A 25,290-nucleotide genomic window follows, 5' to 3' on the forward strand; every position below is an offset into this window, starting at 1 on the left:
TAAATTTTTTATATTGTGTTTTATTTTACACTAAATAATTTTTTTCTTCACTAGTCAGAATTGTGATTTGCTTTTGGTTTGAATCTGGTTCACAGTGTAATGTGATTGAGGTCATATGATCTTGCGTCGCCTTTGCGTTCTTTTTCCAATTGTCACCACACGTGCGGCTGTTGTGGCATGTATCTTATTGCAGCACACACTGATTGAGAGATCGAGGGCAAGAATTGAAGTCATATTAAGCAACAGCTGCTGATTTGGGGTCAGGAACGTCGACCGCTGAGCCTGCAACCAAATGGTCAGGGCAGGAGCGCGGCTGACACCTAACTTAATCCAACCGCCCAGCAGCGCAGGAAATCAATCCGATCATCTAGATGGCTCATTGTTATGGACGCCTCATTGTTTCAGACAGTGTTTAACTAAACTCAAATGCTAAAGTGCCAGCCTGCAGCGGCTTCCTCTGGTCTGTACAGATTTCCTCTGGTCTTTTCCTCCGCCTGTTTCCCACATCCTGTTTGTTCTCATCCACAAAGGAAATGAACTATTAATGCACAGGAAGACAATGTCCCTGATGTAGTCTATAGGTAGACACAGTAAATCACTGCAGTTGGGTATTTGCATTTTCGTGACTGAAGAGACATTTGCATATGCGAGCAAACTTTTTTACGCCGTACCCAAACAAATCAATCCTAATGTAATTTATTCAACTGAAAATCTATAGTACTGCATATCGCAATTACAATAATTCTCAATCATTCAAGAGTAAAGAAATACATATTCTCTACTTTCATTAAAAGGATACAGGGTTCATACAAGGTGCTTAAAGTGCTTGAAGTACTTGAATTTGACTTTTTGAATTTTAAGGCCCGGAAAACCGTTGAAAATAGCAGGTACTTGAGGTACTTGAAAAGTGCTTGAATTATTGAAAAACAATAAATCTATTAAATAAATGTTCAAAAAATTATATCATAAAACTAATGAGTTAAACCAGAAGCAGTACTGATAATTCGCTTAAAGGTAAAGGTAAAACGCTTTTGCTGAAGACGCTAAAAGAGATACAGATGAACTAAATCAATTGAGTCATTTACGTTGGAACCTCTTCGATTGAATAACACTTGTGACTTCGATCATTTATCATTTCGATCATTTGTTTTTTTGCTAGCGATTCACTAGCAAAAGCCAGATTAAAAAAAAAGGGCCATTCATTTTCCAATTTTGACGTTGCTTGTAATGATTTTAAAATGAGCTTTTCGAAATTCTGAATGAATTAAACCAATGTGTCACAAAATGATTCACTGTTTCAAAGCGCTCCAATCAGATTGAGGATCGCAGATCATTTGGTTTAGACTGGAACAGGTTCGTGAATCATTTCGTGAATTGAATGATTCGAATCAAATGATTCGCAATCCGCAATTTGAAGTCCCATTCTAAATCAAATTCCGATCAAAGTCAAATGATTTGCAATCGGAGTCTTGATCAGAAATGATGGATTGCAAATCATTATTTAGATTGGAACTTCGGAGCATGGATCGTAAATTATTTGATTTAAATCTGGACTTTTGAGCAGGTTCGTAAATCTTTTGCTTTAGATTGGAACTTTGGAGCACCGATCACGAATCATTTGATTCAGTTTGGGAGTTCAGAGCGCATATGTTGAATCAACTGATTCAGTTCAGCACTTCGGAGCATGTATGGCGAATCATTTAATTCAGTTTAGGACTTCGAAGCACTCCAATTGGATGATGTATCGCAAATCATTTTGTTTAGATTGGAAAAGGTTTGTGAATCATTTTGCGAATTGAATGATTCAAATCAAATGATTCGCGATCCACGATTTGAAGTCCCAATCTAAATCAAATGATTTGCGATACGCAAAGTTCCAATCTAAATTAAGTGATTCGCAATCAGTGCTGAGTCCTGATCTGAAATGATGGTTTGCAAATCATTATTCAGATCAGGACTTTGGAGCATGGATCATGAATCATTTGATTTAGATTGGGACTTCGGAGTGCGTATAGTGATTCATTTGATTCAGTTCAGGACTTCGGAGCACGTATGGCAAATCATTTGTCTCAGGTCAGGATTACAGAACGGCTTCGCAAATATTTTTTTCTGATTTATTATCAAATACAAATCTCTAAAAAAAACATGATTTTACCATAGTAAAAGTGTAGTATACTTTCTAATACGTTTGTAGTAATACTTTGCATGTGCTTCACTTTATTTTTGCCATTTTGTTTTATTAGTATATTCATCTATTTATCTTTTTTTAGAATTTGAAAGAGAAGCCATTGTTTGATAAGTGAGATCTCTGATTGAAGTCCTTGAAAATCAAAAAAGTAGTGCTTGACAAGTCTTTGAAAGTCCTGGAAATTCATTTTACAGTATCTGTAAAAACCCTGGAGATAGTTCACCCAAAATTGAAAATTACCCCGTTATTTACTCACCCTCAAGCTATCCTAGGTGTATATGACTTTCGTCTTTCAGACGAATTCAATCAAAGTTATATTAAAAATGTCCTGGCTCTTCCAAGCTTTATAATGGCAGTGAATGGGTGTTGAGATTTTAAAGTCCAATAAAGTGCATCTATCCATCGTAAAAAGTACTCCACATGGCTCCGGGGGGTTAATAAAGGCCTTCTGAAGTGAATCGATGTGTTTTTGTAAGAAAAAATACATATTTAAAACTTTATAAACCATAATCTCTAGTTTCTGCTAACTCTCGTGCTCACGTTTATGAGGAAATTGGGTTCGGTTGGACGACGTAGGACATCATTTCACTTCAGAAGGCCTTTGTTAACCCACCGGAGCCATGTAGAGTACTTTTTATGATGGATGACTGCACTTCATTGGACGTCAAAATCTCAACACCCATTCACTGCCATTATAAAACTTGAAAGAGCAAGGACATTTTTTATCATAACTCCGATTGTATTCGCCTGAAAGATGAAAACCATAAACACCTAGGATGGCTTGAGGGTGAATAAATCATGGGGTAATTTTCATTTTTGGGTGAACTATCCCTTTAAGCATCAGCTATAAAGTGACCACTGAAGCATATTCACATTATATTTATGAACATTTTGACTTGGCACTGGAATACCATTAACGTTTCCTCCCGCTTCGCTTATGACTTTGCAAAGTGGAACAATTTCTCCATAATCTCTATTTTTCGACATCAAAGAGAAAAGAATGAATTTCTCCATGCATCGCTGGCCTTTCCGTAATAAGCCACAGCTTTACTTCTATTATATTGATCAGTGGGATTGCCTTAAGTGGCTGTGCTGTTTCAAACCATCCTTTCCCTTCAAGACACCACGAAAGCCAGCCTATTTAATTATCCTGCATCGTGAATCTAATAAAAGTTCTCATTGGAGCGCTACGCCCGCACACACGCACACACATAGACAGCCAAGCGAAACACTGCTGTGTTCTCTACTCGTCTCCTAAATTAAAAGCGACATCAGGAAAATTGCTATAACGTCTAAAATTGAAAAAAACCCTCTCACCCAATAGCCCAGCCTTCCCTTTCCTTCTCTCCCCTCCCCGCTCCGCTCTCTAGAGGGCTGGTGACTGGCTAAAATATTTTATGCCTTTTTTAACCTTCAAATCCATCAGCCGGCCAGGAAAAAGGTCACTGTCTCTCCACGGAGTATCGATCTAATTTCCAGAAGAGCCAATGGAGAGGGAGAGTCTTACACAACATTGGATGTCGGACAAGGAAGTACATCCTCTAATGCCGGGCATCAAATCTCTTTTGGGTGAAGGAAAGGACAGATGCCGTCTGTGTTGTGTGTCTTTAGTATTTGCAGACTCTGTTGGTTGTTTGTTTAAACAGTCACAGCGTATTTGTGGAAAGCACATGGAGATTTTTCATTCACTATCTTTTTACCGGGTTGTGGAAAATATGGAAATTTTAGGGAATTATGGTTTCCAGGCCCCGAGACTTCATGGAAATGTTTAGAATTAATACATTACAATATTAATTTATATTATTTTATTAAAAATATATTTTTTTAATTAAATATTTTTATTAATTTCTAAAAAAATATTTAATTAGATAGAATTTTTTTTGTGAGTGTCATGTCAATAAAATGATTTGTAAAATATTATTATTAATCAAAAAAGTGGAACATTTATTAAAAATTTCTTCTAGTTTTGTGTATCTTTAAAATTGTAGTTTGTCTTGCAATTGCCCTTTATAATTTCTTATGATCTCATGATTTTTACAGGGTCATGGAAAATATGGAAATATCAGGTAATTGTGCTTTCCAGACCCTGAGAATTCATGGAAATGTTTAGAATTAATATATTTTGTTCTATTAATTTATAAACTATTTTATTAAAAATTATATTTATCTAATTAAATATTTAAAAATATTTAATTAGCAAAAATATTTTTTTTTGGTAGTGTAATCTTTTTTTTTTACAGTTTGTCTTGCAATCACTTTTTATAATTTCTTATGATTTCTTTAATTTATAAACTATTTTATAAAATATGATATTTATCCAATTAAATAGTTTTATTAATTAATAAATATTTTTAATTAGCTAGAAATTGCTTTTTTGTGAGTATAATCTCAATAAAAATATATATTTTTAAATTATTATTAATCAAACTATTGGAAATTTCATTAAAATTTTCTAGTTTTTTGCATCTTTAAATTTTTAGTTTGTCTCGCAATTGTTTTTTTTTTTTTTTTTTTTTTTTTTTTTATGATCTTATGATATTTAAAGGGTCATGGAAAATGTGGAAATATCAGGAAATTGTTTTTTCCAGGCCCTGAGAAGTCATGGAAATGTTTAGAATTATTTTTTTTCTATTAATTTGGAAACTATTTTATAAAAAATATATATATATTTATCTAATTATATATTTTTATAAAATTATAAAAAATATTTAATTAGCTAAAAATAGCTTTTTTGTGTAATCTCAACAAAATGATTTCTAAAAATTATTATTAATCTAACTAGTGGAAATTTTATTAGTTTTCTTCTAGTTTTGTGCATTTAAAAAAATTACTTTGTCTGGAAGTTGCTCTTTATAATTTCTTATTATTTTTTATGATCTTTAAAGGGTCGTGGAAAATATAGAAATATCAGGGAATTTACAAAAACATTATATTTATCTAATTAAATATTTGTATTAATTTATCTAAAAATTTCATTAGCTAGAAATTGCTTTTTTAGTAATTGCAAAAAAAAAAAAATATTTCTAAAAATTAGTATTCATCAAAAAAAGTGGAAAATGTATTAATATTGTCTTTTAGTTTTGTGCATCTTTAAAATTCTTACAGTTGTTTTTTATAATTTCATTTTAAAGACATACTTGTATAATTATTGCACTCACAGATTGCACTTAAATTCCATGCCAAAAATATATTCACTATAAAAAAAAATCTGACTTTTTTAGTTGTTTGTGATTAATTTCAAACCATTTTATAACCACTAAATGTGATAACATTTGTCAAAAATATTGTTTTATATTTAACATAAAGCCCTGAAATAGCATGTCTGATGGATGATACAAGAGGATATTAATAAGTCAGAACGATGAGCATTATTACCAGGGATTATATTGGCTCTTTCAGAAGAATTGACATGTCTATATCAAGTCTCACAGCGAGTGTCACACCTACCTTAAAAGCAAGTCGTCCCATTGATATTGGTCTGTGGTGATCTCATATTGTCTATGTGTGAGAGGATGTACTCTATCCGAAGCTTGCGCATCTCTAATCCTGAGCCGGACCCCTGGAGATAGGAGTTGTAACATTCTTTGATGGATGCAGGACTTGAGCTGTCTGAAATGGCATAAAATCAATAATAAATTAGATCTTTATTAAATATGCATCCGTAAGGCGCATACTTCATTTGGTGTTGCTCTGCGTTTGGGTTCTGGGGAGATGAAGGCTAACGGTTCAAGGCTAGATGGTAATGCTGAGATGTTTTCTGATGCAAGTTTATTTTATGTAGATATCCATCAGAAAACCAGTCTTAAGTAGCACGGGTATATATGTAGTAATAGTTAAAAATACATTGCATGGGATAAATTTGTCGATACTTCTTTTATGCCAAAACTCATTAGGATATTAAGTAAAGATCATGTTCCATGAAGATATTTTGTAAAATTCCTACCGTAAATATATCAAAACTTAATTTTTGATTAGTAATATGTATTGCTGAGAACATTTTGAACATTTGGACCCTCAGATATCAGATTTTCAAATAGGTGTATCTCAGCCAAATATTGTCCTATCCTAAGAAAACCATACATCAAAGGAAATCTTATTTATTGATGATCTATAAATCTCAATTTCAAAAAAACTGACCTTATGACTGGTTTTGTGGTCCATGGTCACAAATATGTTTAATCATGCAACTTGTTGGCATGTGAGCTAATAGGGATAGTTTTATAGATTCTGTTATCACTCAATTTCATCTCATCCAAACCTGATTTTCTTTTTTCTGTAAAACACAAATGTTTTTTTAATATATGTTTCTGAACAAAAAATGTTTTTGTCCATACAATGAAAGTCAATGAGGTTTCATACAACATTGGACCCCATTGACTTCAATTGTATAAACAAAAACATTCTTCGTTCGTGTTCCACACAGTAAATGATGACCGTATTTTCATTTTTGGGTGATTTATTCATTTAAATTAAGATCTCAGATTGTTTATGTCACATTGTTTATGCAGATTAATGCAATCTGAGACTTAAAATATAAATATGTGAACCTGAACCACAAAACCAGTCAATTTTTTGAATTTGAGATTTATAAATCACGAAAAGCTGAATAAATAAGCTTTCCATTGATGAGTGGTTTGTTAGGATAGGACAATATTTGGTTGAGATGCTGTACAACTATTTGAAAATCTGAAATCTGATGGTGCAAAAAATCTAAATATTGAGAAAATCGCCTTTAAAGTTGTCCAAATGAAGTTCTTAGCAATGCATACTAATCAAAAATTAAACTTTGATATATTTACAGTAGGAAATTTACTAAATATCTTCATGGAACATGATCTTTACATAATATTCTAATGATTTTTGGCATAAAAGACAAATCGTTAATTTTGACCCATACACTGTATGTTTGCCTATTGCTACAAATACACCCGTGCTACATATGACTGGTTTTGTGGTCACATATATACTATTGTAAAGAGCAGCACACTGGATTTTGGGGAGATCGAAGACCCTATTTTAGTTTACAATGAGCTCGCCATTATAGTACAGACTATTTTTGGGTGCGTCACCCCTTGTGATTTCACTTAGGGTTGCTTAATGCAGTCTAGATAGCTGAGGGTTAAAATTGTTTGTTGATTTATGGAGGAAACTGTTGTCTTTTGCACTCATAAATGATGTTAATTCCTTGATATGTCTCCAAATGTATCCTTTTTACCACCGTCATGTAAAAAAATAGAAGAAAAGAGAAATTTAGAAGTATAACGAGATTTAAATAGCTGAAATGTGTAGAATCAGTTCAGAATTTGCTAGTAAATTTTACAAAGAATCATTAAGTAACATTGAAATCAATGTCAAATTTTGAATTACAGTCTTTTTAAAAAAAAATTACGATGTAGAGGTGAAATGAGTAGCTTGTTTCATTGTGCCCTTGTGCTCAAAAAAACAACAATGAGAATCAGCCGTATCACAAGCTTGCTTGCTGCACGTAAGCTTGACAGAAAGAATTATAGGGAGTGAAAATTGAGAGTCGACCACTCGTACAAGACCCTCGCTAGCAAACAACAACCTTTCACGACAGTCATAAGACCAAGGTGAGGAGGAGGAGGAGGACAGGGTGTTATTTTTAACTTGTGTGGAGTCTTTTTTTCCTTTCTTTGTCAATGCCAGCAGCCAAAGCACACAGGCAGATGCTGTACAGAGATGGGCGGCTAAGCCCAGGATCAGGAGACAGGCGATTAACCCAAAGGCTAGCGCTTAAGACTTCAAAGTGCAAACAGCTACGGCTCTAGAGTCAGGCACTGTTCCGGGGACAGAGGTTGGGAGGGGGGGAACAGTTGCTGTGTGCCCGAGTCGGACGGGATGCTCCAGGGGTCACTCCGTTTGAGACCCCTGCCACCTTCAGGACTGGGTGCGTTTTGCTGGCACATCAGTGGAAAGAGTTTAGAGGAAGTTTGAATTGCTTTTTGCAGTGGCGGAACGGTTTTTATAACGCGCAGCCGGATACAAAGCCTCCTGGGGCCTCATCTGCCCGTTCAGCAAAAACCCACACAGAACGAGACTGTATCCTTTGATTAATTTCTGCTAGTCTCAGATGCTACTCTCATTATTTTACTTTTTTTTGGTAGCAGTAATAGAACAAAGTAACACAGTCTACATAAGGAGTACATACATGTCCTTCATGGCTGACCAGTCTTTCATTGCCCATTACCCACAACCCCCTGCAGCATCCTCCCGACAATTCATCAAAGGCTTCTAGTCCCAGATGACTGGTGGCGCAGCGGCAGCAAGCGTCTCTCTCACTCTCTCGCTCTCTCTCTTGGTCTTGCACTCTTTATTTCTCTGTCTCAGCCTCCCTCTTCCGTTCAGTCTTTTATAGATAGACGTAGCAGGCTTCCACCTCCTCTAGCTCAGCACTTGGATGCATTCAGTGAAATTAACCTGCATATGTGTTGACGCTGCTCGATTCCTACCCAATAGACTCATTTATATCAGCACTTCTCCTGCCAAATGCCATCATCGAAAATGATGGCGTCATAAAGAAAAAGGTGGAAGAGCTGGATCTGCTATAAGTAGCAACAAATGGCACTTAATTATGCTAATAGTTATTTGAAAAAAAAGTTCAGCTATTCTTTTTAATCGTTAACTTTTAACTATTTTTTAATTTTTCGGATCGTCTGTCATCAAAGTGTGGTAAATGCTGGTCAGAGAGAGATTTACTTTAAATTTCACCAAGCTGATTACTCACTGAAAACTCACAGATCATGTTTTCATGCCATTTCAAGTCTTATTTTGACAACAAAGTGGTTACATATAAATCTGTGAGTTGTTTACTTGCTTTTTTAAATTAGTCTTCCCATTAACACCATTATATTGTTCATTTAGACTCATTCGCGAATGCAGAAGGTGGGATTTATCGCATGAACCAATCACAGACGATCATAACCAGCCATATTCAATCATATCGTGATGGAGGCATTGCCTCCTCTCACAGGGCTTTCCCCTATTCATTCTCAATTACCCCCCAGCAAACTCACTGCATGCTTTAGGGGGTCTGTTAAAAATCAGTGGGCTCAGGGGAGGCAAGAGAGACATGAATTCCTGCTGTAACTTTACCTGCTGGTGTCACTGTTGGACAAAGTTTCTTTAAAAAAAGGTTTTTATGCACTTTTTATTAGGGATGTGCCGCAAATGAAAATTCTGGGCTGAAACCAAACTGAAAATTCTGGATGCACTTGACCGAAAACCGAAACTTAAAATGCTTTGTAATTATTATTTATTATTATAATAATTATTTATTTATATTTTCGGCCCTTTCCGGTCGATGATTTTTGGCGGCCGAAAATTCAGTGCATCCCTACTTTTTAATGTTATGTTTTGTAAAATTGCCATTTTTTTCTCATCCAATATTTTGAGGAGGCACTGCCTCCCTTGCCTCCTGATAGATAGATATATATATTTGAGCATCAAATCAGCATATTAGAACTAAATTACCTTTTAAATGTATAAATTACATTTTAAAATATTTTAAAATTAAAAACAGTTATTTTAAATTCTAATATTATTTTACAATATTTTGGTTTTTACTGTATTTTTGATCAAATGCATACAGCCTTGGTAAGCATAAGAGACCTCTTCAGCCATTTTTTTTTTGACATAATTATTCATATTAATGTTAATTAATAGTAGACTTACAGTACACTTATTTTATTTAATAAAAAAATCTACAGTTTAATATATAAACATTTGGAGGCAAAATCAGCATCAGGTGAAATTAATAGTGAAATTATTTAACATTTGTGACCCTGGAACACAAAACCAATCATAAGGGTAAATTTTTTCAAATGTATACCCCGAGTGCAAAAATAAATATACTAAAATGTATTTAAAATGTGTTCATTTCATGCTAAGTATACTACAAAAATATTTACATATTATGTACTTAATAAATACCCTGCAGTTGTACTTTTAATATACTAAACTGGTATATTTAAAGTCTGCTAAACTGGAACAGCTAATTTTGTACTTAATGTACTTTAATTGTGCGGAGGTAGTGCTGAAGTCCAACTAAAGACATACTTAAGTATATTTGATATTTTATATTTGATTGATGTGCTAAAGTGGTATTTGATAAATCCCCATCAATAGTGACATTAAAACATATTTTAGACTTAATATTAGGAAATGTGTAGTACTCATCAGTTTGTGAACTCTTTTGAATAAAAGGTCACAAGTCTAATCTGCAAATAGATAGTTTAGCACAGCAGATGCATTTTCACTGGAGGTCTTAGACCTTTGGACTGCACTGTATATGTGCTGATCAATCACAGGACGTCTCTGGTGCCAAAAACAATCTGCTTTCCATTGCATTAAACGCTAATCGCAAATACAATTATTTAGCTCAAAACGTTCCTTATACATAGTTCTGTTTATTCTAGCAAGATAAAAGGTGAATGTAGGAGTCCATGAAATTTCCTGTCGGCAGTTTTTCATTTCTATGCTAATTCGGCTGAGCTGAATGAGAGAGTTCGAGCTACGGTGGCAAGGCTAAACAGCCTCTGTAAAGACATGTCTGTGGGCAGCAAGCTTCAGCAGACCTTGAGGCAAAGAGTGAAAAGAACGAAAGAGCTCACAAAAGAAACAAACGTAAAGGCTGAGCCGATCACCACCCCCTCCTCAACCTCTCTCGCTCTCTCTCCTTTCCTCTAGTCTCTCCTTCGCTTTGTTCATATACACACACACACACACACATACAAACACACGCCCCCACAGACACACACATCCTTCTTCGCTCACATCTACCCGCTCTTCTCGTCTCCCCTTTTTGCCATTTTCATCTCTCTATCTGTCATTTTGACAGTGCAAATATTCTGAATCCAGCATTGTCAAAGCGCTCTCGGAGGGCTGGAGCTTTTCATTATACAGAGTAATTAACTGTCAAAGCGAACACCACACCGCATATTTTGTTTTCTCACAATGCTACGGCGCGTAGATGTATCCGGCAATGATCAAAGAGATCAAGCGCTAATTTCTCCGTTCAATTAATGAGCGAATATGTCAAAGTTACGCAAACGAAATGCAAAAAGTGTGCGGTGTTGTCTCACAGACAGTCGAGTATTGTTAGGTTTGTGTGTACATGCAGTATTATGGCACAAGTAGCTGCTAAGTGAATGGTTGCGAGCATATAAGGTGGGGGGTGGGAGGGCGGTTGGTTGGTTGGTTGCTATGCATCATTCCGACTCCCTTTCAGTCCCCCTTGAATGCTGGAGTTGAGTTTCCATGGAAACACTGACCCCTGGGAGTCGATGCTTTTCAGGAGGAGCCTCTTTTTACCTAGTGATTCACAGCTCAGGAAGTACAAGAACAAAACACACAAGCATCTTTATATTTATCTTCTAATGCATCATTTACTGGGCTCATTAGTGCTGCAGTTTTCCTCTCTTGTATATAACTGTAATCATATTTTTTGTTTTCTGCTTTCTATCTCTTATTTGCTTTTTTATTCTTCTTTGCTGTGTTTAGTATCTTAGAGAATCCAGTGTCATTTTAGTATTATTTATACACTGTTATAGTATTTATATTATATTTTTTTTGTCAATTAGCTTTTACTTTTATATTTTTAGTCATTTTTCAGTTTCATTTTTAGTCATTTTGTCATGTAGTTTTGGGATTTTTATTAGTTTTTTTCCAATATTTTTTATGGCTTTAATTTTTATTTTTTAATAATTTTAGCACTCCAACTTATGTTTAATTAATTGCCAAGGCAACATTTTTTTAAATTTTGATTTAAGTTTAAGTTTATCAAATATGTATAAATTTAAATTAGCAAAAATGTTTTTAATGGTTTTAGTCAACAATGTGCTGTTGTATTTTAATGTGATTTATATTACATTCTTTTAATGTGACACAACTGTAATAATTTGATAAATTCTAGAAATAAAATTATTTATTACTTATTATTTTAATATTTACAAGTTCAAAATGGTGACCAGTTACAGCACCTAAAATACAGAGTTCCCCTTCCACATTCACATAACTTTTAACTTAAAGGGGGCATCGGATGCAAAAAATCACTTTTACATGGTGTTTGCATATAAATGTGCCTTAGCAGTGTATGGACCCTACAACCATCCTACAATGATAAAAAAAAATACATTCAGTCCTTCCTTTCAAATGCCCGAAAAACCTAAACAGTCTCAATTATCAAGCTGTTTTGATTTTCTGAGCAGTATGACATCATATTGCTCAAGCCCCGCCCATGACTGCTGGCTGACTTTCCCGTATTAACATATTTCTGAATTCTAAATTTTTCCATCCTCAGCCAGTTGTATGCTGTCCGCCATTGTCTTTGCACTTGAGCACCTGTAGCGACTACAGTGTCTTTTAAGCAATGCAGGTGTTTTGTTTTTGGATGTAAAAGTGAACATCATTTTCTTCTGACATCAGAGCCACTGAGGACACAGTGGATTAATTTTGTTTTTGATGGTAACGCGCCACCGAATAAACAAAAAACAGAAAAGAGGGGGTGAAGTGAGCAGTAGCTCATTATCATTTAAAGAGACATGCACTGAAATGGGTCGCTGTGAACAGAGCCATTTCTGATGTAGTAAAATAGAAGTTGTTTTACACAACATTGGGGAATTTTAACCAGAGTATGTTGCAGACATTTCATGAAGACCCTAAAGAATCATATCAAGTTGTGGAAAATGGGCATCTGACTTTCCCGTTAAAGGGGTCATGAACTGCCTTTGTTTTTTATTTTGTACTGTTATTTGAGGTCCACTTAAAATGTTATCAAGATTTCTTAAAAAACAATTTAGAATAGGCTATTTTCTGTCCTGTATTTATCCCCCCTCAGCAGAACGCTCTGTTTAAATAGGCATGGCAGATTGTAGACTCGAAAGTAAACGCCCACTGCTATGATCGGCTAACAACATACATTCATTCCTCATTAAACACATAAATAACTCAGTACATATCAAATGATCTGTAAGAAGAGACAAAGCAATAGTGGCCACATACCACATAATGAAAACCGTTACTCACACTTGTTGCGACATCACTGTCGGATCCAATATAGGCGGCATAACATCGCCTTTTAGTTTTAATCTTTTTGAAAATCCCACGTCAAACTCTGTCTAGCTACTGGCGTAACCTTGGTTCCCTGAGATAAGGAAGTGAGCATTGTGTTGCTGACGCCATGGGTAATTGTAAACGAATCAGAGGTAAAATGAAGTAAACAAAGACTGAGTTCTTACTGACACAGTCTGGAACTTCATTAAAAATAGTTCATCCACCCTTTCCGAATGTTGAAGTAATATGCTTTTAGCAAAGAAATCCCAGATAATCTTAATGAACACATTTAGCAACAATGCTTTTAGCAACATTTTGACAAGACCAGTATGTTCTGTTTGAAGATTTGGTAAAAAAGTACCAGCATGAGTCACTGCTTGATCAGAGGAGCAAGGCTTTCTAAGTTAGAGAAGAAACCATGGTAACCACTGTTTACACTTTCTCCCCCTCTATCAATGAGAAAATTGTTTTTCACAGACATTCTCTAAAACTTACTCCGTGAGAACACTGTGCCACTGTTCCACTAAATGACTAGATTAAACTCATCTGTTAGATGTAACATGATTTGTGGTTTAATGATATGGCAATTGATGAAAAGGCAACTTGAAACAAAGTAATTGCTGTAAAAAGTCCAAGCTTTGGTTTTTAATACATAGGGGTGCAGTTGCCGCAAAAATAGTTGTTTGTGTTCAAAGACATTGGGGCTCTGCTGCTACTAATGGGCTCCCAGTGGATAAAAACCATGCTTGCTACTTTTAAATCCCAAAACTGAGAAATGTTGCATGCTAAACTAGTGCTGGAGAGTGACTCATTAACTGACACCAGCCTCTTTCCTTATGTTCTCTCCAGGCCAAGCTCATAGTGCCCAACAGCACGGCAGGGCTAATCATCGGCAAGGGTGGAGCCACGGTGAAGGCAGTCATGGAGCAGTCCGGCGCCTGGGTCCAGCTCTCACAGAAACCCGAAGGAATCAACCTGCAGGAGCGTGTCGTCACCATCAGTGGGGAGCCCGAGCAGAACCGCAAGGCGGTGGAGATCATCGTGCAGAAGATCCAGGAGGACCCACAGAGCAGCAGCTGTCTGAACATCAGCTACTCCAACATCTCCGGTCCCGTGGCCAACTCCAACCCCACCGGTTCCCCATACGCCAACTCAGCGGAGGTGATGCCGGCTGCTGCCGCCGCGGCGGCGGCCACGGCCTCCAGTCTCCTGGGGCAAGCCAGCCTGGCTGGAGTGGGTGCTTTCCCCACCACCATGTCCAGCTTCTCAGGGAACGACCTGCTGGCTATCACGTCTGCGCTGAACACGTTAGCCAGCTACGGATACAATACCAACTCCCTGGGCCTAGGGCTCAACCCTGCGGCTGCCTCAGGAGTCCTCGCCGCGGTGGCCGCAAGCGCTAACCCCGCCGCAGCCGCGGCTGCCAACCTGCTAGCCTCCTACGCCAACGACGCATCCACCAGCTCCGGCCACCCGGCGACCAGCCTTGGAGGCTTCACGCTAGGCTCGCTCGCCGCTGCCACCGGAGCCACCAATGGCTACCTGAGCGCCGCTTCCCCGCTGGTGGCGAGCTCCCTCCTGGCCACCGAGAAGCTAACTGAGGGGGCCAAAGATGTGGTGGAGATTGCTGTTCCGGAGAACTTGGTGGGCGCCATTTTGGGCAAGGGAGGCAAAACGCTTGTGGAGTACCAAGAACTGACGGGAGCCCGCATTCAGATCTCCAAAAAGGGAGAGTTTGTTCCTGGCACCAGAAACCGTAAAGTTACCATTACCGGATCGCCAGCCGCCACACAGGCAGCCCAATATCTTATCAGCCAGCGAATCACATACGAGCAGGGTGTGAGGGCCACCAATCCGCAGAAGGTGGGCTAAAAACAGGGAGTATGAAAAAAGGAGAGAAAAAGAGTGGGGGATGGGGAAGATACAGAGAAAGATGGAGGGCGCGAATATCGACGAAAATCAGCCACATTCTTTGTGGGGAAAAATCTCAGTATTAAAAAAAAGAAAACGGAAAAAAATTCCTCTCAAAGTGGAAAATTTGAAAAAGAAAAATGTGTAAAATGTAAATATGGGTTTAATCCTTAAGTTCGGGATTTTTATTGTTTTTTTTTCTTTTGTTTTATTGTTTTTGTTTTTTTATTTGTGCATTTTTCTGGACAGCAGTGAATGGCATTTCAACCTGGCATGCTGCCGCGCTGCAGTTCCCAGCAGGTGGGCAAGGTGGTCGGATGGGGGACAATGGGGTGGAGCAATCCCAGGAATCGGCCCTTTCCCCACCCCCATCCCCTCCTAGCTGACAAGATTTTTGTTTTTTAATTTTTTAGTCCTTAGTTTAACTCCCATGCCTTCTCTTTAAGAGGGCCTGAGACTGATTATATATATATATATATCCCCCCCAGTCTGTGATACCCCATACCCCACCCCAGCCCCCCTCGCCCCAGCCCTCCCAATCCCAGCCGGCCCGACCCTGCCCTGCGCAGGGCAGGATAGGGCAGGGGATGCGAGGCTGCTGCAGGGTCTCTCAGCGCCACTAGACATTGACCTGTGGTTCCAGTCGGACCAGGTGCATGCCACTACAGATGTTGTTAGCATAAGGGAAGCTTGTAGATCATGTTGCGGACATAGGCCAGGACGCAAAACGCACCTGAATCTTTCGTACCAGAGCTCCTAGAAATTGTGTGGCATTTCTCTATGGGATTCGAGGTCTGGTGTTTATACAAATACTATTATTATCATTATTATTATTACTACTACTATTATTATTATTATTATTACAAATTATCATCACCATCAACGTTATTTATTAATATGATTTCACCCATAAGGACTGAGGTATTTCCTTTTTGTTTTTCTTAATCTGTGAATTCAGGTTGACATGAATGTAAAGACAATATTTTGGATTTAGTTTTTTATTTAAGTAGATTGAATCGTGTGTCCATGTAATATATGTCTTATTTAACGTCCAGTGATAACTGCACCGTCGGCACCAACAAAGAGAATAGGGGCAGATGTACTGTACAGTGATATTAATACAAAACACACACACACACACACACCCTCAGCAAACTATTACCAGATTTAAATGCTGAAAATGCAACTAAACATACGCAGACTTGAAATCACAGTGGGACTAGACAATTTATTCACATATCTACTGAACGAGAATGTAGGTCTTTGCACAAGTCCAAGGGAGTGTATCAGAATACGACTTTATACGAAAGCCAATCCCGAAACATATCCCCGTCTTGACTCTACGCTGCCCCTCTCTGCAGCGTGAGAGATTGTGCACTTTGAGCCGCTGCAGTCGAATACCTGTGCAAATCTGCTGGAAAATTTGCGTAGATATTCCATATCAAATCAGAAATTGGCCCTCAGAGCTCTGAGGCGTTTCAAGAACACATACTACTGAACGACTACGAACAAATTCGGATCTGCACAGGCTGCTCGGTAACATGGAAGTAACCCGAGTCACCAGTAAAACGAATTCTAGAGCGGGATGCCCATGCGAAGATCGTCCTGTGCAGATCCGAACTATCCATGTGCGACGTACGTGCTGCTAATAAGGTCCTATTTCCTTTTTGTTTTGAATCTGAGTACACTGAATTTCGTCTTAATGCACTGTGAAGTGTGGAGGCCGTGATGGAAGGCCAAAAAAAAAGTCAGGGTTTCTATATCGTTATCGCATCGATGCATCACCATGATGGAATGTACTCATGTGGAACGTCTCATATTTATAACAACCTCCACGGAGTCAAGGTATCGCTTACCGTAGGGCGGAAAGGAAGCCTGGATGGTTTGTTAGGTTGAGGTCAGACTCTTCAGACCAGTTTCTGGGCATCATGTTGCAGTATCCAACCTTAACTTTCCAAGTGTGCACTAACTACCCGCCAGCTGACCGTGTGTATTTATCGTGAAGGGGCAGAGGATGGTATATTCTGTACGCTTAAACTATTGTGTCTAACAACTTGATTCTTTACTGGCTGGAACAAGCTTAAAAATACCAAACTGCTCCTATCGCATTTCCCAAAGAAGAATTAGACCAACAAAGTTGTGACTAAAGTTATGATTCTTTCCTCTCCTTTGCTATTGGAGCACCAGGGAGAGTAAATCTGAACCGATTGGTAAGGAGGCTTCTTTATTCTCATCTAAAAACCATCACCTCCCCTCACCTCTTCTCAACACCCCCTTTTACCTTCGTGCACCCCCATTCTGACACATCAACCCAGAGATCCCCTTTTCTCTCACATCTCTCCATGGGTGGCGATGTCTGGTGTAACAGTGCATGTCTGCTTGCCCTTTCACGAAACAACGGCGACACGAAAGGGAAGATGCGCCTACAGAGTAGAACTAGAAGCTTGCAGTAGATCACGATCGCGCACATCACACCTTCAAAAAGGGACTACGAGCCATCCATGTGTTTGTATGGTGTGCATGTGTGTGTATATATGCGTGTAAAGATGATAGATATGAATGTGTCTAGCAGTTGTGCCCAAGGTGAGGTGGTCTAACAAGCAGAATGACTCCAGGTACTCTACTGTAAGGTAGTCGCAAGGTGCAATTTTCAAACAATAGGACGTAATAGGTCAAATTTGGAGATCAAGACGAGGAAGCGATGGCAATCGAGCGCCTCCGCATTTTAGAGTGCATCTGTGCGTTCGGTTTTACCCATGATGCAGTACTTCATCGGACACTTCAGAGCTTGAACGAGTCTCGGTAGATCCCCCAGAAAATTTAGTTTTTCTTTGATTCAAGACACATAAAAAGCAAGATATTACTGTGACAATTCAATGTGAAAACTATAAAAAGGTGCCAACATAGTGTCAAGGAGCAGCTTTCTGTTTTGTTGTTTTTGTATTCAGTACTAAAAGTACATATGGGAGGGGGGTCTCTGTTTTGTTCTTTTTTTTGTTAGTAACTGGGAAAATAGATCAAATGTGATGAGTACTGAAAGCAATATACGTAGTAGCATGTCGTCATGTCTTGTCCTTTTATTCTGTCTGTGTAGGAGCTTTGGATTTACCTAGATGTTGAGTAGATTTGCATATACTATTTTTTAAGTTGTGAAGATGCTGCTATTGAATAAGTGATGTACTAAAATTTAAGATTAAAAACATATCTGGTCAGTCATTTAGCAGGATGTGGTAGTTGTAAGAGGTGTAACTAAATGCTACATTGATAATAATTGCTATATCAATGGATTAAATAAACCTGTGCCAAAATAGATCTTAAATGTGATTTAAACACCATTAGTTAAGAGCAGACATACTTTTGTAATTTAAAAAGAGAAAAAAAATGTGAAAAGTGCCAAACAAGCCACAGTTAAGATATAGCGGGGGGGACTAGAGAAGCAAAAAATAGACGTTAGGACTATAAGGTTGAGAGTTTTCTGCCCCCTTAAACTAACTAGTCCTTGTTTAAAAAAAGAAGGGTGGGATTCATCTCGTAGGCCAAACAAAAGCAGGGTGCCATGTGGCCGTTAACACACATCCCCTGGGGCTAGAAGACTGCCGAGTTAGCTTAGCATGGTTAAAGTTTTATAAGTTATCAGCATTCTTAAGTCAGCCTTTTATAGTTCTGAAAATGTATTTTGTGAAGATAGATGTTATCTTTTTTGCACGTCGATATTGCATGATACCAAGTGAAGCGTGGATTTAAACAAAAAAAAAAAAAATGAAGAAAAAAAAAAACAATTAGGCAATGTGCATTCATTTTGAGGACAAATCTTTGCATGGCAACGACAACAGTTCGAGCTATTAAAATTTTCACATTTTTACCTTTTTAGTTTTGCTAAGACCAAGGTTTTTGTCGTCCATGAAAACTAGGCCACAGAAACCAAAACCATTCATAGTCATGGTCATACTCAGCACTCATTTTGTACAGACTTCGTTTTGTGACAACTGGAAAAAGTTGGGTAACGGAGGGTTAATTTAACAACATGGCCGTGAATGTATTCACCACACTACATAAGTTTGCATATCACTCTTCGATCATGATTTTAGGGCTTGTGTTTGCTGTGTCAGTACTAACATCATTAGGCTTCTGTTCTTTAGCTTGTTCTGCCATTACTGCACATGAAGCTTGACCCATTCTCGCGAGAATATGCACTTTACGCTTCTCTTACGCTTCACGCCACCCCAGATCCTTTACCTCAGACCTCCACGAGTAACGTAAAGGGGCGGGGCTTCCCGATGACGTCATAACGCACCGATGCGGCGCTACTGTTTGCGTGAGAAAGGATTGGCCTGAAGGAAGCTGAAATAGTTTTTACAGAACTCGTTATTTTGACAGTGTTTTTTATTAATGCTAAGAAGTGCCAAAAAGGGCATGTCTGATATCGTGAATATCGTTTTTTTTTTTTTCCTCCATGCTGAGACGTTCAAATTGCACTGTGCTTTGTCATGGTTGCTATGTTTTTGTGCGGCGCAGTTGTGAATGCAAACTTATGGTTTAGCTGATGTCGAGAAGGTCATTGCTTTTATGTGGGCGCACGGCTAGAGAGCGTCGCTCTTCCTAAACCCCACACGCCCCCCCAGTCCAACACCCCCCCCACCCCACGCCATCAGAAGACGACAAGCCGGGGTCACTCTTGAGCTCGTACCCATTGAAGCACCAGCAATGTTAGAATACATTTGTCATATCACTGTTCTGTTCTCTTTTTTATTTTCCTGTTTTTATTTGTACGACACTCTCTAACCTAGACCAAGTATAACAAAAATGTCATTCATATGTATCCTGTTTACTCTCCCTTTTTCTCCCTTTTGCACTTTCACTGCTCCCCTTTTTTCCAACCACTCCCCACTCTTCTGCCGACCTCCCCCTCACACCCTCCCAGACTTTCTCCTGAGTGCCAAACAAAAACAGTACCATTCCAAACTTTTTGAGTTCTCTTGTATGTTGGACATCCATTGGACGCACCCATGAAGCCAGCATGTTTCTCCATAACATGATGTCAGTCATGACGCCTCAACATTACCCAAAAAGCGAGCAGTAAAAGCAAGACCTGGATTAACACGGTAAAAACACGGCTGGCTACCTCTCATAAACTGCTTTTCCTAATTCTGTCATCTCTTCAACCTCCAGGACATCACTGATTGTGTGCCATAATGTTGGGGGGCACTGTCACTCTCCTCACTCCCCGAGTCTCTCCATTTGGTTTTCTCGATGGAAAACATTAAGCGCAAGCAAAGAAAAAAAAATCCATTTTAACGGCAGGTTTCTTTTTGTTCCCTTAGCGTATAAACACGTGCTCAAAAAAAAAAAGCTGAGGAGTGCGTAAACGTCAGCCGTGCAGCCATCTTCTGTCTTCTGAACTTTGAACTTCTCACCCCTCATGAACTTTATTGACCTTCTTCCTCCCCTTCTATGTTCATCAACTGTTTGGACTTAAAATCTCCATTCCATCTCCAAACCTTTTTGAGACTGTGCAATTCTAGTTGAGATGATTGGATTTATTTCTCTTTTTTTAAGTCATCATTGGGGACGAAAAAATAATAACAATAAAAACAAAGACACACGCAAAAGAAAAGAAAGAAAAAAGAAAAAAAAAAAAAAATCAATAAGATCCAAACTGTTTCCTCCACAATTTCATTATTTTCTCTCATTGTAAATATCTGTCAGATTTGGTTGAACTGTAACCAGAAACGTGTTCAACGTAATGGGGCTGGCAGCATAAAATCGCTTTTGTGGAGTGCTCCCAAACTAAAGCACCTCCGGGAAAGAACGATTAAGTACTTGCGAGACCGTCAGGTGGTCAAAATCCGGATCCGGCCCCTCCAAACGATGCATAATCACTACTAACCCGCTAAGGTAGACTAAGATTAGTGTAGGTTTCATACTTGAACTGATGGTAGTTGCTAATCTCATTGTACATATCAGACGTGTCGAGTGTAAAATGTGATACGTGTCGATTAGATGTCTTGACCATTGCAGCATCTGTTCACGAGACGAAAAATGTTTCTCTGTGATGCCGAACGATCATTTCCATGCGTCTCAACCATGCTTGAGCTCCACATCTAATGTTTCTATGCTGCCAGCTTTGTTTTCTGATAACCCTTCATGAGCTTATTTATTTTCAAACTACTATACACTATTAATAAATGGCATCAAGAAACTAGACAAAAGGGAATGACTGGAAAGATGAATTACTGTTTTGTTTTTAGTATTTTAGTGGTTTCTTTTAACATCATCCATTAACTGACTTAAAAAAGTATTAAATATTTAATGTAACTGTAGCATTGTGTTTGTACAAAAAATAGTGAGTTGTGTTTCTTGACTTGTGGATTACCAGTGAAGTCAGCAATTTAGTGCTAATATCTATTAAGTCGTTCCTTTTTTCTTTTCCTCTTTTTCTTTTTTATTTAAGGGTTATTATTTTCCGACAGCAACAGCAGTCATTATAAATGTTCATTTTACCATCACCTGTCTTCTGTTGTCTTATTCTTCACCTCCCACTACACTCAGTTTCATCAAATAACACATTGCAAGTTCGTGCCTGAAACCATGTGCTCGGTCTTGGGGGAGGGGCCATGCTGCGTGACTGATGCGTGCGTGCGAGCGAATGAACGAATGAATGAATGCGACCGCTTGTGAGAGGCTTGGCCGGGTGGGTGTTATGTCTTCTGTCCACCTAAAGCTAAAATCTGCCGGGTCTCCATTTACCAATGGAACCTGCTGATGTTATAGCTCATCATGTAAGCCTAGTTGATTTTTGATCGTCCATAACTCCCCCTCCTCCGTTTGCCAACCACTTTCCACCACTACCTTTACCCTCCCCCCCTTACGAGCCATTCCCTCGCCACGCACCTCCCACGCCATGTGATGTTCTCCATCGATAACATACTACTCGACCAGACCCACATTAACTCTGTTCTCATGCCTGCAGAGGAGGCGGTTGCCAGTCAACCCGCCCTCCGCTCATGATCCGCCACCATCCCTTATACCGGCTGCCGGGGCCAGGCCCAAATTATTAAATCATTAACAATAAAAAAAAATGTAAAAGAAAAAAAGAAAAAAAAAAAAAAAAAAACTACTCTCAGTGACTCTCAGGGTGTTTACGTAATCTACCTTACTCTGTGAACTCACAGAACCGCAACCCAGCTCTCCCTCAAGCTTTTTAAGGAGCCCAAAGACAATTTACCATGTATGATTGCTTATCGAGTCTTCTTCAAGAAAAAAAAAAAACGACAACAAGATCAACAGAATGATATGCACCCAATTAAAGGAGCAAGCGAAACGCTGTAATGTTTACAACTTAACGAGACCAACGCTGTTGAAAGAATGTGTAGGAGTTCAAAGACAATTCTTTAATAATTACGTCATTTTAAATATGTGTGCATTTTGGAAACATTGCATGTTCCTCTTTTTTGCAATGAATTACGTTTTTTTAAATGTCAGAATGGCTGGTACAGTGTCAAGTTAGAGCTACGTTTAGTTGCTAATAATAAACTACATTGATGTCAGTGTTCATCTCACGTATCTTGGAGACGGTACCGGACTGCGGTCCGAAAAGAAAAAAAAAAAAACAACAACAACATGTGATTGCGTTACTGTATAGAATTTGTTCATATTTGTATATGGTGACAGTGAAAATAAAGGATGTACTGGAAGTATCAGGGACACGTGGGTAGAGTTTGAAGGGCCACTTACAACACCGACTGTAAAGTCATGAGGTAAGTTACATGAGGGGGGAAAGTATGAGTTTTGTTTTTATACTCACCTTTATGAACATGAAATCCATTACATAGATGTTTTAAATATTTAAATAAAACTAGTAAGATTTTAAATAGTGCATCAGCTTGAAAAAAAACTGTATTCGTATGGGAGTGTGACTGATATGCAAATGCAGCGTGTGTGATGTAACACAATGTAATTTGCCATCACATGCTCGTTTTTGCTCTTAAAGGAGAAGTTCACTTCCAGAGCAAATAATGTACTCACCCCATTGTCATCCAAGATGTTCATGTCTTTCTTTCTTTAGTTTCAAAGACATTATGTTTTTTGAGGAAAACATTTGGGTGAACTTCCAAAATGCATTTTAAAATGCAGCCAAGAAATGATCCCAGCCAAGAAAGAACGGTCTTACCTAGCGAAACGATTTAAAAAAAAAGCTGTTTTAGCTTTTTTTGTAAAGGACCTTTGATCTTCTTTGCATGTTCACTTTGTAAACACTGGGTTGGTACTTCTGCAGCGATGCAGGACGATTTTGACGTTGGAGAAGAAAATGAGATGGGAGTTTTTCGACATACCCTACACTGTAAAAAACAATTTGTTGAGTCAACTTAAAATAATTTGTAACCTGGCTGCCTTAAAATTTTAAGTTCAGTCAACTCAAAAAAACGTTTATTCAACTTGAAATGTTAAATTATACTAAGTGACCACTTAGATATTTGAGTTGAATCAACTTAAAATTTTAAGGCAGCTGGGTTACTTACCCATCTGTTAAGTTTAGCAAACACAAATATCCAAGTTGTTACTCAGTACAACTTAACATTTCAAGGTGAATAAACTTAGTTGACTGAACTTAAATTTTTAAGGCAGCAGGGTAACAAATTATTTTAAGCTGACTCAACAAATTGTGTTTTTTATTTTTTACAGTGTACACAGAGCTCACGCAAAGCCAGACAAGATGTGCATTTGAGGTTAAAAAGTATATAAACTTAAAGTTGTTTCGCTAGATAAGACTGATTATAAGATTGTTTAGAGCCATTTGAAGCTGCATTTTGGAAGTTCAAACTTGGGGGCACCATTGAAGTTCACTATATGGAGAGAAATCCTGAAATGTTTTCCCTCAAGAAACATAATTTCTTATCGACTAAGGAAAGAAAGACATGAACATCTTGGATGACAAGGGAGTGAGTAAATTATCAGTAAATATTTGTCCTGGAAGTGAATTGCTCCTTTAATGCATGTGGTTTCAGGATAAAGTCAATTTAAGACGAGTTCAAAAACATGATAAAGTCTCTTGATCATTGCCATCCACCCACTTTTTCTGTGCACTAATTCATCCAACCTGCAAAAGCCACCTTCACCTTCCCAACATGTCTCCAAAGCCAACACCAGCTAAAAGCACCGTGGAAAATCCCAATATAGCCATCGGTCAAGAGCAGTTGACCGGTCTTCATGTTGGCTTCCAGCACATTGATCTGTGGTGGAGACCCCAGGGAAATTAACATTCACCGCATGATCTAAAACCTGTCTCACCAAACCAACCATAAACTAAAGAAGTATCTCCAGTGTTCAGACAAAACAAGTGTTCAGCTCGACTTATTTTTTTAGTGCTGGTCTTTTAAACACAGTTTTGCAATAATTTGGTGCACGCTGAGGGATTTGAACAGGCAGCTTCTAGATGTCTCGGATGGATAAGCCGAGTCGCTCTGGTAAAAATCAAATGTAGGAGTGTTTCTGACGCTGTGCATACGTAGCGATTTCACAATCTAGCCACGATCCTGTGATATCTATATCTGCATCCATAACTCGGCCCAAAGCTCCGAGCTTCTTTTTAAACATGGAAACTGTCATGATGAATAATTAGGTCTTTCAAGTGGAATCATCACTCCCTCTCTCTGTCTCCACTGGGAATGGTGAGCTGGTGTAGCCGAAGCTCCATCATTTCAAATGTATCCAATCTCGCTAATTGTGCACCTTTACCAGCCCTAGGCCATGATTGATTTTCCCCCACCGCTCCGGCTCGGTTGCTTCCCCTCACCTCAAACCCAACAGGCTTTTTTCCTCGTTTCGGCCCAGCTGTTCCAGAAAGCAAGCCTAACTGTTTCTGCTCTGCCTCCTTGAAAGGGGCGTAAAAGGAGTAAGAGAGAGAGCAAGAAGCAGACAAGAATATGCTCTCAGCCCTCATAAATCCCTAGAGTTGGAAAGCAGACCTGTGGAACATGTGCAAAGATCTCCAGTCCTTAGTCCAGCACTTTTCAAGGGAGAACGTGCAGTACTCGGTCCTGAGATCGCGCCGGCCACTCTCGGCTGTTTTTATTAAGACGGACTGTCTTTTTGCATTTCGCTTGAATACTGTATGTGAATTT

General features: G+C 38.4%; 1 protein-coding gene across 2 annotated transcripts in view; it reads left to right on the forward strand.

Moving 5' to 3' along the window:
• Window positions 1-16,404, forward strand: part of nova2 (NOVA alternative splicing regulator 2) — a 69,935-nt gene extending 53,531 nt beyond the window's left edge. For both annotated transcript variants that reach the window (XM_051128764.1, XM_051128765.1), the window contains one exon: window positions 14,108-16,404. In XM_051128764.1, the coding sequence (XP_050984721.1) occupies window positions 14,108-15,130 (1,023 nt within the window). In that variant the 3' untranslated portion in view covers window positions 15,131-16,404. The remainder of the gene's footprint in view (window positions 1-14,107) is intronic.
• The last annotated feature ends 8,886 nt before the right edge of the window (window positions 16,405-25,290 follow it).

Source organism: Labeo rohita, chromosome 15 (assembly GCF_022985175.1).
Source record: "Labeo rohita strain BAU-BD-2019 chromosome 15, IGBB_LRoh.1.0, whole genome shotgun sequence".
Lineage (NCBI taxonomy): Eukaryota > Metazoa > Chordata > Actinopteri > Cypriniformes > Cyprinidae > Labeo > Labeo rohita.